General features: G+C 50.0%; 1 protein-coding gene across 2 annotated transcripts; it reads right to left on the bottom strand.

Annotated features, from left to right (window-relative positions):
- Nucleotides 1-1,961: 1,961 nt before the first annotated feature.
- Nucleotides 1,962-14,430, bottom strand: Tmem98 (transmembrane protein 98). 2 transcript variants are annotated; one of them, XM_006990055.4, is made up of 7 exons: nt 14,320-14,430; nt 11,927-12,110; nt 9,558-9,689; nt 8,242-8,275; nt 6,330-6,445; nt 4,083-4,142; nt 1,962-2,781 (listed from the first exon to the last, which is right to left on the bottom strand). In XM_006990055.4, exons 2-7 carry the CDS (start codon nt 12,055-12,057, stop codon nt 2,574-2,576), a joined length of 681 nt encoding a protein of 226 aa, XP_006990117.1. In that variant the 5' UTR covers nt 12,058-12,110; nt 14,320-14,430; the 3' UTR covers nt 1,962-2,573. The 2 variants fall into 2 exon arrangements, with proteins under 2 accessions (XP_006990117.1, XP_042138421.1); XM_042282487.2 differs by lacking the exon at nt 14,320-14,430 and adding an exon at nt 13,024-13,116.
- Nucleotides 14,431-16,453: the final 2,023 nt, after the last annotated feature.

The following is a 16,453-nucleotide window of genomic DNA, read 5'->3' as shown; positions in this document are numbered from 1 at the left end:
TTTCACCACTCAGTTTCACCCACAAACAGCATGGATGCTGGAACACAGCCCTGGCAACCAAAGTGATGTCTCCAGAGCCACCTGTATGAGAGTGCAGAGCCTTGCCAAGACAGCAGTTGATGCTGACTAGTCGGGACCAGGTGCACAGCTGGATATTTCATGCACCCCATTTCATTTGATTGACATACCAACCTGAGAAGACAGTGGTCTTGATTTTACAGTTGAGAAAAGTTAACGACCATAGAGGCGGAGGGACTTGTCCCAGCTCACACAGTAAAGGACGAAGCACAAATTCAAACCTAACTCTGATTTCAAGTCGCTTCCCCTTTTCATGCTGGATCCCTGGGGAAGGGAGGGAGGTGTCTCTTCATTAGGGTTTGAGTCCAGTGGTCCTACTTCAGGATGAGAGAGGGTCACACCATGCAGGATGGCTCGCTCCATCACCATTTCTAGAGACACTGCTAAGCTAGGAGCTTGAGATGCCTTCTGTTACCTGGCAAACCACACCCAGCAGAGACATTCCTGAGATGGGGCTTATCATCCATCCCTCCCAAAGGAAGCACTGGCTCCAGCCAGATCCCCAAGAGGAGTGCTTCCACCTTGCCTGTTGGCTCCTAGCACCAGCAGTGTACACACACTTCTCACTCCCAAAGCACTAGAAGGAAATCTGCCCTGTGCAGAAACACCTCCCCTCGCCAACACACACACACACACACACACACACACACACATCCTCTCCTCCCACAGCCCCAGACACTCCTCGGGTCCTGAGCAACCTGTCCTCCTGACAGGGGCATACCATGATGGATGACAGGCCACGTGGATGTCCCTTTGGAGAAGTCTGAGCACCCCACCGCATCCTCCACCCATGGTAGATGGTGACTGAGATCCCCATTTAGACTTGCTTCTCTCTGGCTTAGGTTCCTCGTTCAAGTGCCCGGGACATTTACCACAGGAGCAGCCAATGCAACCTCGGCCCATCCAATGAGGCAACTGGGTCTTAAAGGGGAAGAAGCAAGACTGTGGAGAACTATTAGTGGAGGCCTCAAGCGGAAAAGGCAGAGTGGGTTATTTTGGACGTTTCCCAGTCACCCCTTCCAGCAGGGTAGGAGTTAATGACATAACACGCTTTCAGAGTTGATGGGAGAAGAGAGCCGGCAAGCTGCCCCTGGAATCCACCCTGCAGTCCAAAATGGGTAGTTCTGGTAGCCTTGGTACACACTGTGCTGGTCAGAGCTGCCTTCCCTCCAGGAGAGCATGAAATATCTAATCACAGACAAACAAGATCCTGGACTAAAGACTGAGTTCCCGGTACCCCGATACCCAGCTAAAGTGTCTGCTGACTTGAGTTAGGGCAGAGAAAATAAAACGGGGACAGAGGCAGCTCTAACAATGTTGCAGCTAGGACCTGGGCAGCAGCAAGCCAGTCCCAGCTTCTAAGAGTGAGGTGGGTTCTGCACATGTGGAAAGAACATTCTTTGGGCTCCCCTACATGTGTGGGATGGAAATTGTGCAGTCTGGAACGTGCGACCTTGAGCTGGGTCCCACTGAGTTCTCAGGTCAGAAAAGGGCCTGTTATCAGTAGGTAGTGGTGTTGGATGCTGGTGATCCCAGTATTTGGAATCTGAGGCAGAAGGATCAAATTCAAGGCTGCAATTTCAAAAAACAAACAATAAAAAAAAAATTGCCTCTCATTTTTCAAATTTGCAAAACAGACTCCAGAAAATAAAGGAGCACAGAGATGTCACGGCTGAAAGAGAAGCCACTTTTATTATAGTATCATCACCTGTGCCTGACTCTTCTTAAGTATGTGTGCACACACGTGCACACGCGCACGCGCGCGTACACATGTACACACAGGCACAGCACCTTCAAGATTCCCAGACTCCCTCCTTCTGTCCTCAGTTCCCACACATTCTGCCATATGCCCCACATATACGCTTGACTCAATAACTCCACGCTTGAGGAAAACAGAACAAATTTACTATTCACCTAGTGGTCGTAGAGTAGAATTGCAGGCACAGTGGTTAAAAAGGAAGCAATCGGACTTTGTCTTCCTCGGCTTCTAACACACACAGGGGAAAGGGGAAGACACATGGGGGCTCGGGGCTCGGGTGCTTCAGGGACCAAGGACTGAACACAAGCCAGCAAGGGGAGTTCAAGGATTCCCCAAAGAGGCGATCCCCCGCTTCATTTTGATTGTTCTCTACAGCGCAGATGCGGGTTGCCACACCTTGATTTTCAGAAGCCAGAAATCCTAATGCAGTGTGAAGCCTCTTGATTCTTAGAGGGCAACTCAATTTTCTTGGAAACATTAAATGAACTAAATCTAGCAGTAAGCCCTGCAGCTTTCTGCGTTCTGCTGAAGAGGTACACGGCAGCCCCCCTAACTGTGGTATTACACTGCCACTCTCCAGCCACCGTTTGCCATTGCAGCGGAGGCATCCGGGATGAGGCTCTCGGCTTTCCTCGGCACCCGGGGCTGGATGCCAGAGCTCCAGAGAACACCTAAATCTACAGGAAGTGGAAGGCTCAGCTGAGCCACGTGGGGCCAGAGACTGGAGCCTTGCAGATTAAATGGCCGACTGCTCCTGCAGGAAGCCCTCGGGATTGGGAAGGCTTTTTTCCGGCTCAGAAGCCAGGGCTGCCTCTCGGAGGACTTCCAGGTGCTCCTCGGCAGCAGACAGTGACTGGTCGATCCAGTCCAGGCCCCCGGTTAGGTGGCAGGCATTCCTGGTTACTAGCACCAAGTGACTGACGGATAGGAGCAGGGCAGTTGTCCTGGGTTAAAAAAAAAAAATAAAAATAAAAATAAAAAGGAAGAAAGAAAGAACAGAAAAGATCAGGCTCTGTAGAAAGTGGGGAACTTTGCATAAAAACCCAAACGGGTGCACACTCTAGATTAGTGTTCCGCAAATTGGAGACCCTCTCCTTATGTAACACAATGGGTCCACGCTGAAATACATAGGGGGCGGCTGGCTTAAACAAGGTTAACTGTCTTGGAGCCTTGGAGGAGCTTGACAAAACTCCAACGGGAAACTGAAGAGCTGCGTCTGGTAGACATATTTAAGACGGTGGAACAGGCTTTCAACAACACAGCCATAAACAGCTCCCAGAAGGGTGTTTTATGAAACAGTTTGGATGTGGTCAATTGGATGAGCAGATCTCCAACTGCTGCTCACTTAAAGATGGGCTATATATATCCCTCTTCAGTGAACATCTCTTATTGATCACAAATCAATAAGCCCAGGGCTGGCTTACTCAATGATAAAGAAAATGTAATTGAAAATCAAATTGAGGAGGAAGGTTTTGTTTGTTGTTGTTATTTCTGTGTTTTTTTTTTTAATTGAAAAACTCACTATGAAATAATTTCTATATGGTGAGAGTGCCAGGTGTGTTCAGGGCTCCATTATCGATTACTAGCTCATGGAGAAAGCTGAGCGGCGATGGGAATGGGGCAGAGAAGCCAAAGCAGGCACGCGTCATGACTTACTAGCCACCTGGCAACCATCACATAACACATCCATGGGAGTCTCACAAATCAAATGCAGACAACATTTAGGTATTCGATGGGTTTACATTCCGTAGGGCTGAGCGCACTCTGTGGGGCGGAGGAGGGTCCAGAGAAGAGGCTCCGGAGATGCCTGATGGGGAGTGAGTTCCACCTGTGGCTGACCTGTTACATGTTCTTGTTGCTGGGCTCCCCACAGCCCTGCTGGGCGGTGCTTCCAGCAAGGTGTGGCCGGTTTTGAGTCCAAAGATCAGAGGGAGGAATGGGGAGCGAAGGGCAGGGAGGCCAAGTTAGCATAACCAGTTAAGCATGCACATCCAAGCCTGATATGATACACGGTTTGCTCCCTCCTCTCAGGGGCTCAGGAAGAAGTCTGGGCTTTATCACCTGCCAGGCTAAACTCACGGGTTGCCTCAGTGTTGACGTGGAAGGGGATGAACCCAGAGCCAGGGGTGGCCTTGGAACTCTGGAAAACCATCCTCTTTGAACAAGCCAGGCAGCCAGCCTGGCAGGCTTGATAATAGCGACCCTGAGGGGTGATAAAGAAGAGTGATCCCTCCTCCCCTCTCACCGCGCATCCAGGAGCTTGGGGTCCAGCGGAGGGTACATTGACTTCACGACATCGTCCACTCTGAGGGGAGGCAATAGGGACGACTGTCAGTGTGTCACCTTCCTGTCCCCTTCTCTCCCTCCTTCCTGCCCATCCTCACGCTAGACTTCTCTGTTGGTATGACACACCCACCCTTCAGGGGTCCTTTCTCTAGCTGTTTCTGCATACCCAGAGTCTAACAGAAAGACTCCGGGTTCTGCTTGGAAAATACTCTGCTCTCCGTTTTTTGCTTTCATTCCGGTGGTTAAAATGTGTGAGGTCATACATATAGAGTGATGTTCAGGATTACTGCTACATTTAAAAGGTAATCGCCAAGCATGAGCTGGCTGTATCCTTCTGCATGTATAAATATAAACAATAAACCAAAGCTATACAATGAGAGAGGGAAAGTCTAGAGGGATGTTCACCATTTAATGGTGGCTACATCCCCAAATTGGGAAGGATGGAATCAGGGAGCATTCCCCTTGTCAGATGATCGATTCCTGCAGTAGGTTAATTTTTATAAGCATTTTTTTACTTTTGTATTTTTTTAAAGATGCTAATACAGTGACATAGAACACTTTTAAAAAATAGTCATAGCTTAATTTGGGTTCACACTACTCCATTGTGTCTTTTCCATGCTTACATAGTCTGGAACTAATATTTTAAGTTTCCACCTGCTCTGATTTGTGGGATGCAAGATTTTACTCCCATGGATTACTTGGTAAAATAAAAATGATAATAATAAAAAAAAAAGAATGAAAGCTGTATTGCTTGATTTCTAAAAGCCCTCGTTCTCACTCAGGCCTGAGGAGCTGACAAGCTGGTGCACAGGCATGGTGGTCCTCAGCATCCTTGAACTAATAAATCATCATCATCATGGCAGAGGCAGAAAATAAGACAAGGACATGGGGACAAATATCAGCCGGAGGGAGGGAGGGAGAACCCTTGAAGGCAGCTGACTGGCAAAAGACCAGGAAGGAGGTTGTCCCAGGTGCTCAGCAGGGAACTCTACCTTCCCGGCCATGCCATACGCTCACCTCGGCACACTGTTAACCATGTCCCCTCTCAGAGATCTCAGCACTCTGACACCCTCTTCATAACCTGTGCAGGCCCTGTGAATGGGTCTCAGAAGGGATAAAAAGCACAAGGAAGGATCTAGCAGATGTGAGCACCACACACCTTAAAAATGGTGGGAGAGCGGGCCGCAAGGCCTGGCACAAGCTGGCGGCTGGGTGGGGTGGGGGTGTCTCACGCAGGAGGCATCTTCCAAGCCGGAAGCCATTCTGGTTTGCATCCTCCTCACTGTCTCACCTCACTGAACTACCTAGACAGAGTCCAAGCACACCAAGTCTTGTTTTTCTCAGAGGATCTTACAGGCTGCTCCTCCTGAGCTTTACCAGCCAGCTCACTCAGACAGAAACGGCCGGTTGTTTGTGATTTAATCCAGGCACCAGGAATGCACAGTGGAGGCCGTTCAAGGCACAGGGGTCAGGTGACTGATAAGAACACTTTCCTGGAGCGGGTCATTTGACAGCAAATCCCCATACCAGTCACTAGGTGGCAGCACACATTTAGCACAGCCTTTTGCGCGGAGAAAAGGGCCTTATTTTTCTTTGCAAAATCCAGTCCAGCTGAGGGGGTGTAGTTGTTGACTGGGGCTCTGCTGGGTACCTCCCACAAGGGATTTTGCAGACAGCCTGGAATTCGGGAGTTCGGAATGCTCTGTGGCTTCACCTCCCACCCAGGGCTAGGCTGAGGACCAAGCAGCATGTGAGAGCCACCGTGAAAGGAAGGTAGCCCTCAAACCAGTTCCCAGTATAGCTAACAGGCTGGACCTAATGGCGTAGCTGGGAAGTCACTGGAGATAGTGGCATAGGAGCCGGCGGGAAACATGCCTGCTGACTGCCGCAGTGTAGCGAGGGAAGGAAGGCCGACCAGGTGAGAACCGGAGTGGTCACTACAGAGCTGCAGACTGTCAGCACAGTTAAAGGGCTTGTGCTGGTAATGGGGATGGCAGGTGACCACCTCCGCTTAGGAATGCCCATACTGAGCTGCTCTGTATACACTGGGCAGTCTGATAACTGAGACCGCAGGCAGATGGACCTACTGTTTTAGAGCATTGCTTAGCCTTGCTGGCTATCACAGCACACACACACACACACACACACACACACACACACACACACACCCGTGGAGTGTGGGACTTCACAACCACTGACCACTCACCTGGGGCTAATCCGCTTGGCCACCACAATGATGTCGCTGACACTTGCTGAAGTCTTCATCTTGGCCCCAGAACCCATTGTCATGGCAACAAGTTTTTCTGTCAGAGTGTGACAAATCTAATGTAACAAGGAGGAAAGAGGTGATGAGGGGTGACATGGCTCCCCACTCCACACGAAGGGTTCTACCACCCTGACGAAGACAAATCTAGCCCCACCTTGGGCACGGGCACTAATCTGGCTCCTACCCTAATGATGAGAGGAAATGGGGTGGAAAGAGACAAAAGCCCGGGTGATAGTTGGGGTGGAGGGGGGAGCACTCAGATCAAGGGCAGAACTTCAGCTCAATGAGGACTAAGCTGGAATAATCCGTCTAAGAAAAATCATGCGCTCTAATTTCACCATCCTGGTAGGGAGTGCTTTCTCTCACCTCCCCTCACGGTTTAGACTTCCAAATGGATAATATCTCCAGTGGGGTGCCCGCAGAAATGGGGCTAAACAAAGGGCAACTGTTCTCTTTAGGCACGTTCTCCAACAATGATACCTCCTTTGTTGGCAGTTTTTGAGAGTTGTGTATTATTAGTATGTTTGTCCAGGTGATAATGAAAGGGCCCCGGAAACTGCAGGGCAGAGGCAAAAATGACAGCACGTGGGCTTCTTCCTCTTGCGCCACCTCCAAGGCTTACTGCCTCTTTCTGTATTCCCCCATGTGAAAACCAAGCATGCCTCTGCCCCTGCAAAGAAGCCCCACTACCTGCTGTTACTAGAAAACAAAAGCAGGAAGAAGCCCAGGAGGCCACTGGGAAGGAAGGACTCACACTCTCCTTCATGCTCCAGGGAGATGATGGAGTAAAAGCATTCTGGGGTCTCAAGATGAACCTCAGAAGCCCTTTTTTTAAATCCAAGTTCCCCAGTCCCAGAAGTGGGGCCTTCCCCCTTGGATGGAGATGGACAGGAGGAAAAAAAAAGAAATAGGCCCAGGACACATCATGTCTGGGCAAAGGGAAATGTAATACCGTTTATTGCTCCAGTCAGTGTACCTAGCTATCTGTGTCCACAATGATATCTGTATGTGCAGCCATATTTATACATCCAAGGAGCTTCCGGACTCTGAGGCAACAATTTCCTACAGAGGTAGCCAAGGAAGAGGCAGATAAAGGGCTTTTTAATATCCTGTACTGAGGGACCCTAGAGAAAAGACAGAGTTGTCTCTTTTGAAATCTTGAATAATTAGTAGACAAAGATATAAGGTTACTGGCGTGCAGAAACCCATATTAGCATTTTGTTCAATATTTGCATGTTATTATTATTCTATTAGGAAGGATGATATCAGGCAAGAGTTGAGAAATGAATGCTGAAACTATGAAAATGGCTAAAGTGTAATTTGAATGTAATTTTCCAAAGGTCTCAGGCCTTCAAAGACCAAAGTCTGCCTCCGAGTGGAAGAGCCTGTAGTTTGGGTTTTTGTTTTTTTAACTCTTGATTATCTCATTTGTCTGACTGTTGTCACCAAAGGAGCCAGGGAAGACTTTCTAGTAACTGAAACCCAGATACAGAACGCATTCCACGGACTGAGCTCAGTATTAATAAACAAAGGATCCCAGGGAGGCCAGAGCCTCATTTGCTTCAGCGGCTCCATGGCCTCAGACACCCAGCTTTCCCATGGTTGGTAAAATTATTACTGGAGACCCTCAAGCTGTCCTTTCCACAGGCCACTGTGTTAAGAGGACCAAATAAGCTAAAGCCTAAAGAGGAGTTTTAGAACGCAAAAGTAAAACAGACCCAATAGGGAGAGATGGGAGCGGACTGTAGAAATACAGCCGGGGCTAACACGGGCTGCTCGCAAGGTCAATTCCATGCACACCTGGGGCGCTCCAACCACCGCCCTCGGCCTCACAGGGAAATCAGAGTATTACCTTCAAGATGGCGATGCAGTGGGACAGGAGGCCCCTGAGGAGACGAGAGGAAAGTGTCAGTGCTGCTCTAAGGAGCCCAACTCCTTCTAGCGACCCCACCCAGAACCAGGTGAGCACAGAAGGCACCACCTCAAGCACAGCCCCCACCCCACCCCCGTGCTATGGCGTACACAGCCACCCACTCCTCCAGCCAGCTCTGTCCCCACCTGCCAAGTTCAACATTTTATATCTCTGTGTATCCAACATGCCCTTTCCCCTAGATTCAGCCTGGTGAGTTCCTCTTTCAGTAAACCCAAGTCAGAAAGCATCCATTCAGGGGAGGGGCTTATGAGGCCTCACCATCCATAAGGGCTCATAGGCAGTTAATGGTTGTTGGGTAAAGGAAAAGGAGAGAGATTCTCTTTAGTTAGTGGTATAGCCACTTTGGGATGGTGTGGCCATGCTCCTACAAATAATTCCTGTAAGCAACCCTAGTTAAACTAAATGGGACACACACACATACACACACACACACACACACACACGCACGCACGCACGCACGCACGCACGCGCACACACACACAAGCCAAAAGACATGAAAGAAGAAGGGATAATGGGGGCTACTTAGGAAGAGAAGGGTGTCACAGAGGTAGGAGGGGAACAAGAGATGGTAATGGGGTGAGTGTGATTAAAATACATTGTATACATGTATGAAAATGTCAATGCAAAGCACATTAAGTACAATCTAAAATGTTTTTAAAAGGCACCCCTCTGGGACATGCTTCATCAAAGCTACCTTATCTTCTTACCCCAGGCAGACCTGGACACTGCTCACTCCCTATGACACTTCTCATGCACCAAGATCCCCTAGACTCTCGGTGACACTGGCTTTGGTACCGTTCTAGCTCCCTGTCATTCTGACATCCATGGGGCCTGGCTGGTCTCATACCCTCTATATCGTGCCCCATAAGTGTATGTCAATAAACAAAAAGATAAAGAAATAATGAAAGGAAGTGGCACACACCTCTCAAAGTGCAGTCCTCTGTGGGACACTGAAAACAAAGGCCGCCTGGAGCTGACTCAAAATCCCTGGACAGTCCAAGCATGACCCAACCCCACTGGGGGACTTTATAATGATGGCTGCCACACATTTAGCTACCTGGGTACTCAAGTCTGCAAAGTAAGAGGCATGGGACAAGAACAAACACTGTCACGCCCTATGCTGACGTCCCTCACAAGGAGGATGGGGAAGAGCTCTGGCATGTTTCGGTAAAGGAACCCAAAAGTCCCTTTGTCACCCTATAGGGCTAGAAAGCCCAAGTTCCCTGAGGCCTTACGAGGCATCCTCAATCCAGTCTTCATTCTCCAGAATGGCCTCGATGTGGGGGTTGGTGATGACCACATCATCCAGCTCTAACTCGGAGGGCTCAGACTGGGTCTCCATCGCACCGATGAGGTCCACAATGGGCCTAGAAGGAATGGTCTCTGTTAGAGTTTCATGACAAGTGACTGTGGCTGACACTTTTCATCACAGCCACTGCTATAGTTTAGAAGTTGAATGCCCACCACTCCCCCCCCCCCCCCCCCCCCCCCCCCCCCCCGCAAAGGCCTGTGTGTTAAAAGCTTGGTCCCCAGGGTGGCACTATCGGGAGGTGGGTCCTTTAAGAGTGGAGCCTAGTGGGAAGGCTTCAGGTCTTTGAAGCTGGACCCTAAAGAGAATTGTGCGACACTGGCTTTCTCCTTTTCTTCTTTTTCTGCATTCCGCAAACTCCTATCCAGAAGCTCCATCCAATGTCTAAATGCAGTGAGTCTACCTGATCATGGATCAGACCACTAAATCCATGAACCAGAAGAAACCTTTTCTCTTTTCACGGAGTTATCTTACGCATTTTGGTATGGTGACAAAGGCATAGACAGTTTAGACGAGAGGCCACTTGTCCTGGATAGAGACCTAACTGTAATGTGCCCACAGCACAAGACAAGGCACACAGCTAAACAGTGGATCAAGAAAGCAGACCAAAATGCAAGTGAGACAGGATGAGCTGACCTGCTGGAGAAAGGGCAGGGCTACCGCGGTCACAGAGAAGTCCGAGACAGGACAAGTGATCTTCCTGTCTTTCCCTTCAAGCCTATGTTAGTATGGGAAGGCTGACACTGTGGTCACCCAAGCCTATCTGTGTCCCTTAACTGGTATACAGAATCACTCTTGGGAACCACCCTCCCCTCTGAATAAAACTCCCTCCTCCTTCACAGCAGGGTTCTGGAGAACTATAGCGACGCTCCTTGCAAAGCAGAGCCTTCAGGACCATCTAAATGGGTAGTCACAGGTTGTTAACCACTCAGTGGAGATGCTGACCGAGTTAAGATCAAGAAACATCAGCAGCTTAAGGTTGGTGGCTAATGTCCTTTATGGATCTCTCCATTCAAAAATCCCTAAACTGACCTTGCTTACAAAATCTATTGCACAGGACCATGCATGATGAAGGAGACAGGCGCCCCTACGTGGGACTGCGTGATCCAGAACACCTGTTGCTTAGGTGTGTTCCTGAGTGTGGGCATCAGATTTCCGTCTCCAGAGTTGGGGCTGGAAAGGGATTTGGCTCATCCCCCTGCCAAATGAGGTGGCCCAGCATTGCAAAGATGCGACTTTCATGTCAGGGCGAACATGTTCAGTGATTTCTCTGTGACTGAATGAACAGAAAAAGTGGTGTCTCAGGATGCTGGTGTGCTTAAGGAATGTTTTTTTGTTTTGCTTGGTTTTGAGACAGGGTTTCTCTGTGTAGCTCTGGCTGTCCTGGAACTCACTCTGTAAACCAAGCTGACCTCAAAAACTCAGAGATCCACCTGCCTCTGCCTCCCCGGTGCTGGGATTAAAGGTGTGTGCCACCCAGGGCAATCTTCCAGGAGTCTACGGGGATGACCCCAGCTTAGACTCCTAGCAATAGCAGGTAAGTGCCTGGCCTAATTGTCATCAGAGAGGTGCCATCCAGCAACTGATGGAGGCAGGTGCAGAGACCCACAGCCTAACATTAGGCAGAGTTCGGGAACCCTGCAGAGGAGGAGAAAGCAGTGTAGGAGCCAGAGGGGTCAAGGACACCGTGGGAAGGCTCACACAATCAACTAACCTGGGCTCATAGGGGCTTGCAGAGACTGAACGGATGACCAGGGAGCCCGCATGGGACTGACCTAGGCACTGCATATGTTACAGTTGTGTAGCTTGGTCCCCTTGTGGGACTCCTAACAGGGGGAACAGTGGCTGTCTCTGACTCTTTTACTGGCTTTTGGAACCCTACTTCTCTTGCTGGGTCTCCTTGCCCAGCCTTAATACATGGGGAGATGCTTTGTCTTACTGCAACTTGATATGCCACATTTTATTGATACTCATGGGAGACCTGCCCTTTCCTGGATGGGGACAGAAGAGGAAGGGAGTGGGAGTGGGAGTTGGGGGCGGGGATGGGAGGGGAGGCTATGGCAAGGATATAAAGTAGACAGATGAATAAAAAAAATTTAAAGAGGTGTGTGCCACCACTGCCCAGCTTAAGGAATGTTCCTGAGTTCTGAAGTCTTTGTAGGAAGTGTGACCTGCAGGAACCATTTAAGAGAGAATAGGTTGAGCTGAAGTGGCTCCGCACCAAATTGCTTCTGGCCCTGTGACTTCCTGCTGTCAGTGCTCAGCTCTCCTCCCTCCCCATCACCGTCTACTCACTTGGAATCATAGCGCTGTAGCAGGTCTCGAGGCCGGCAGTAGCGCTGCCTACAAACCACCACCAAAGCGGCAAACGAGGCCAGGAAGATGGTGGCCAGCACACCTATGGCGACGATCACCACAGTCTCCATGCTTCCAGGGGCTCCCAAACACAGTCCACTCACATCCTCTGAGCAGGGGGAAGCTGGAGAGACCAGAACATCAAGGAGATGAGGTCAAGACATGGCAAAGAAGGGAGGGGCAGCTGGGTCTTCCCGGCTAGAAATGGCGAATGAGGGTGGAAAGGGTAGCCAGGCCCCCTCAAGTCACCTGCAAACCCAAGAGACTGAAGCAAGGCGCAGCTTATGCCATGCCTGAATTTCCCTTCTCCTTTATGATAAGATATTATTTTCCAGCTAGACCGAGATAACATTTGTACCGGCATGGATGATTTCACGTCACAGAACCCATGAGTGAAGGACTACCATGACGGAAGCAGAAGGTGGGGTTGTACTTAGTGAGGAGCCCCTCCGGATCAGACATGTGTGTGTTAACTTGTCTCTCAACAGCCGTATGAGGCAAGTGCTGGCACCTCTACTTTATGGTGAAGAAACTGAGGTTCCAGGAGGTTAAGGAATTTGTCCGAGTCTACATAGCTGACCAGCAGACAGTCACCTGCCTACACTGAAATCAACAGTCACCTTCCCTTTCCTTTCTAAGGAAGAATGAAAACTCTACAGTGGGTTCTGACTGCCCCTTTCAGTGTTGGACACTTACAAGCAGAGTGGAGTATTCCTTGCCTATCACCATCTGGGAGGTTCTTTCACATCAACAGTCAGGTACGGCTTAACAACATACTTCTGTTCTGAGAAAGGTATCGCCAGGTTTTGTGGTCATTGTCAAATGCCCAGATCGAACTTAAGACAAACTAAGACCAGCTATGGTGTCATTACATGAATCAATTCTATAGGACCACCATCCTACATGTAAGCCATTACTTACTGAAATGTGATGTGGCCTATCAGTGTATGTTAAACTCAAGCCAGGGCACCTTGGGGAAATGCCCATCTGCATCCCTTTGAGCAGTCTCATCCCCTCCCTGGGTTTAGTTTATTCACCTACGAAAAAGATTGCTCTCCCTTAGCCGTCTCTATGACCCCAGGATGGTCCATCACTTCCATTTGCCATGTCTCCAGGGACTCAAACTCTCTCTTTTTTTTTATTTTTATTTTTATTTATTTATTTATTTATTTATTGGTTTTTCGAGACAGGGTTTCTCTGTGTAGCTTTGCGCCTTTCCTGGAACTCGCTTTGGAGACCAGGCTGGCCTTGAACTCACAGAGATCCGCCTGCCTCTGCCTCCCGAGTGCTGGGATTAAAGGCGTGCGCCACCACCGCCCGGCTCAAACTCTCTTGATGGTCACCTGGGGAGCATACATTGATCATCTACATGCAACACTGAATTCTGAAGACTAAAGATGAAAAGATACAGACACCCCCCCACCCCACCCCTTGTGCTTCCCCATGTTAATGAACTGGTAGGAAAGGATTCTGCTCTATGCTGCAGACTTGGATAGTTAAGATACTATATTTGCATAATACTTTCTAGAAAAGCCTCCTTCACAGACCTGGGAATGCTTGAGCTGGATTTTGAGGTGTGGGCAAGAGTGCCAGGTAGACAGGATAGGGGTTTTACTAGCTTAAATTGCCAAGGAAGTCCCCTCAGAGGTCTCCAAGGCTGCTCTCTCAGAAGGATTTTTTTTTCCATCTTATACCTCTGTTGGGAAACCAGGGAGCGAGGTACAAGGATCTAGACACACTCTACACTGTCCTTCCTTGTCTATCCTTGTTAACCCTTTTCTTTCTTCCGCCCAAATTCATGTCTTCCTTTCGAGACTTTTCCCTCCAGTATCCCCTTCTCCAGGCATCCCACATCCTCTCTCCCATGCTCCCATTCCTCCAAGCCTCCCCAAGCCTTCCTTCTCTCCCAGCAGTTTCGAGAGTTTCTCTGTGCTCTCTTGAACTTTCTCTCAGCCTTCCTTCATGATCCCTCTTGTGTGGGCGTTCCTTTGTGTGCTTTTCTTCCTTTGTGTGTTCTCTGTTATCTCTCTCTCTCTCTCTCTCTCTCTCTCTCTCTCTCTCTCTCTCTCTCTCTCTCTCTCCATCTCTCTCTCTTTCTCTCCATCTCTCTCTCTCTCTCTCTCCATCTCTCTCTCTTCCTCCCACTCCATTTAATTCTAAACCCATCAGGACTCAACTCCATGACCCCCTCTCTCTTCCTTTTAAGCGCGCGCTCAAGTTTGGTCCCCAACTTGTGCGCTGCCCCGCATCCGCTGCCGCGCGGAACAAAGCATGATCCGGGCAGCCCGCAGGGAGCACCCTCCCCACACCTCCCTGCTCGAGTGCTCACCCACCTCAACTGGGGCTCCGGAGCGCGCCGGCTCTCCGCGGTCCCCCAAGGCCAAGTCCGAGTGCTGCCCGCAGCCGCCAGCAGCGGGGCATGCCGGGAGCGCGGGCGGGCCGACGACCCAGATCCACCCCCGGCGGGGCGGCCCAGCCAGCGCACCCAAATCCCCCGCTGCCAGGCGCCGCCGTCCCCGCCAGGCCCCTGGCCGCCCGGGGATTGGTGTCCGGGAGCCCGGGGCAGCTGGGAGACAGTCACTGGCGACCTAAGAACCCCTCCACGTGCACCCACGGAGACCAGGGCGGGAGGGTAGCGCGAGGGCCATGCGCCCACACCCACTGTGCTCCAGCTGGCCATCCAGGGATGGGGGTAGGAGTTCCCATAGTTCGTACAGTGCAGGGTCGCTGCCCCAGCCTGCTGTCTGCAGATTGATTGTAGCGCCTCACTAGCCGTGGGCAATTCGTCCTCCCTTCTCTGTGCCTCGGTGGCCTCCTCTGTAAAGATCCTGGGAATTGGTGTCAGGGTCAATGACACACAGCATGCATTTTCTAGGGGAGAATCTGGTCCAGGGCTAACAGTGAATCAGCAGCCTGACATAAGACTCTTGCTAATCGCTGTCTAGCCAGGATACTGGCAGACAGTCGTGCCCATGATCCCATCCTACATATCCCACTGCAAAGAGGCCACACCTCATCAGTCAGGACACAGTCCAGGCCACTAACAGTCACCAGTAGGCTGCCCTTCAGGCCTAAGGATGACAGCTGATGGCAGCAATTTAGGATCTCAGAGGTCCCCACAGGCCTAGGAAGCAGACTGAGGGCTATTTGGGTAGGAATCCCAAAGTCTAAAGCAGCATTCCTCAATCTATGGATAGCAACCCCTTTAGGGTAGACTTTTCACAGAGGTTGGAAAACACAAATATTTACATTACGATTCATGACAGTAGCAAAATTACAGTTATGAGGTAGCTATGAAAATAATTTTATGTTGGGCGTCACCACAACATGAGGAACTGTTTTAAGGGTTGCATCCTCAGGAAGGTCGAGAATCACTGCTCTAGAGTATCAAGACCATGTTTTACAAGGGGAAATGAATGGGCTCCAGATGGTCACATTCCTGGTCTGTCCCGTGGAAAAGGCAGAGCCTGAGTGGGCCAAGTGAAGCATGGGTGGAGTGTCCAGGTCTAAAATAAGCCCACTTACAAGGACCTACGATAACAAGGAACAAGGATACAGATTAGGTCTCCAACGATAGGATGCAGTGTCTGCAAACCAGAGCTCATCAAGATCCCGGTGTGGTTGCTTATTTTGGTTTGCTTGGTGTTTTTGTTTATTTTGGTGTGCTTGTGCTCCTGTTTTGCTTTGTTTTGCCCTGCTAGCGATTGGATAAGAATAGGACTTCTTACATGGGATAAGAGGGTTCCATCCACTGGAAGGGGTGCCACTGGTCCTGAGTTGTATGAGAAAGCAGACTGAGCAATCCATGAAGAGCCAGCCAGTAAGCAACACTCCTCTGAGGTCTCTGCTTCAGTTCCTGCCACCAGGTGGGTTCCTGCTCTGAGTCCCTTCCCTGACTTCCTTTCAGGAAGGACTGCAGCCTGTAAGGTGAACTTTGTTTCTCAAGTGGCTTTTGGCCATGGCATTCACAGCAATAGAAACCTAACTAGTACAAGAAGACACTCCATGTCAACACCCCCAGCTTTCACAGGCACAGCCTAATGGTAGAGTGAGCCCGATGTGCACAAGGCCCTGAGTTTGATCCGTAACACTGGGAAGAGGAGGGGCAAGAGCTTTGCTTCCAATTCTAGGCGTCTTCTCTGGAAGAGAAGGCTGGGGAGTGGTTTTAGCACCCTCTGAAGTGCTTTCATAAAGACCTTTGGAGCACTGACTGTGTGGGGAAAGTTCACGGCAGAGCCGCAAGTATCCGAAGGGAACACTGGGCCAGCGTCTTCATTTCCTAGAGATTCTCCAAGAGGAACTGTTTCTGTTTGTCTTGGTTGGATGATGCAGTTAAACTATATGACCCTTGTGGCCAGCTCTGAAATCTTATGGCGACACAAGAGATGTAGTAGCCTTGAAGCATTTATTAAACAGATGAACATTTTCCAAAAAAGAATGCAAACATATAAGCGGCCGCCCAGAGCT

This window comes from Peromyscus maniculatus, chromosome 8 (genome assembly GCF_049852395.1).
Source record: "Peromyscus maniculatus bairdii isolate BWxNUB_F1_BW_parent chromosome 8, HU_Pman_BW_mat_3.1, whole genome shotgun sequence".
NCBI lineage: Eukaryota > Metazoa > Chordata > Mammalia > Rodentia > Cricetidae > Peromyscus > Peromyscus maniculatus.
This window is presented reverse-complemented; position numbering and strand designations above follow the sequence as displayed.

What these genes read in the sequence shown, in the direction of transcription:
- Tmem98 (XM_006990055.4), bottom strand. Translation starts at nt 12,057, where the DNA reads ATGGAGACTGTGGTGATCGTCGCCATAGGTGTGCTGGCCACCATCTTC. An exon ending in CTACAGCGCTATGATTCCAA is followed by an intron (nt 9,690 to 11,926) that starts GTGAGTAGACGG and finishes CATTCCTTCTAG; the next exon opens with GCCCATTGTGGACCTCATCG. An exon ending in GACTGGATTGAGGATGCCTC is followed by an intron (nt 8,276 to 9,557) that starts GTAAGGCCTCAG and finishes TCGTCTCCTCAG; the next exon opens with GGGCCTCCTGTCCCACTGCA.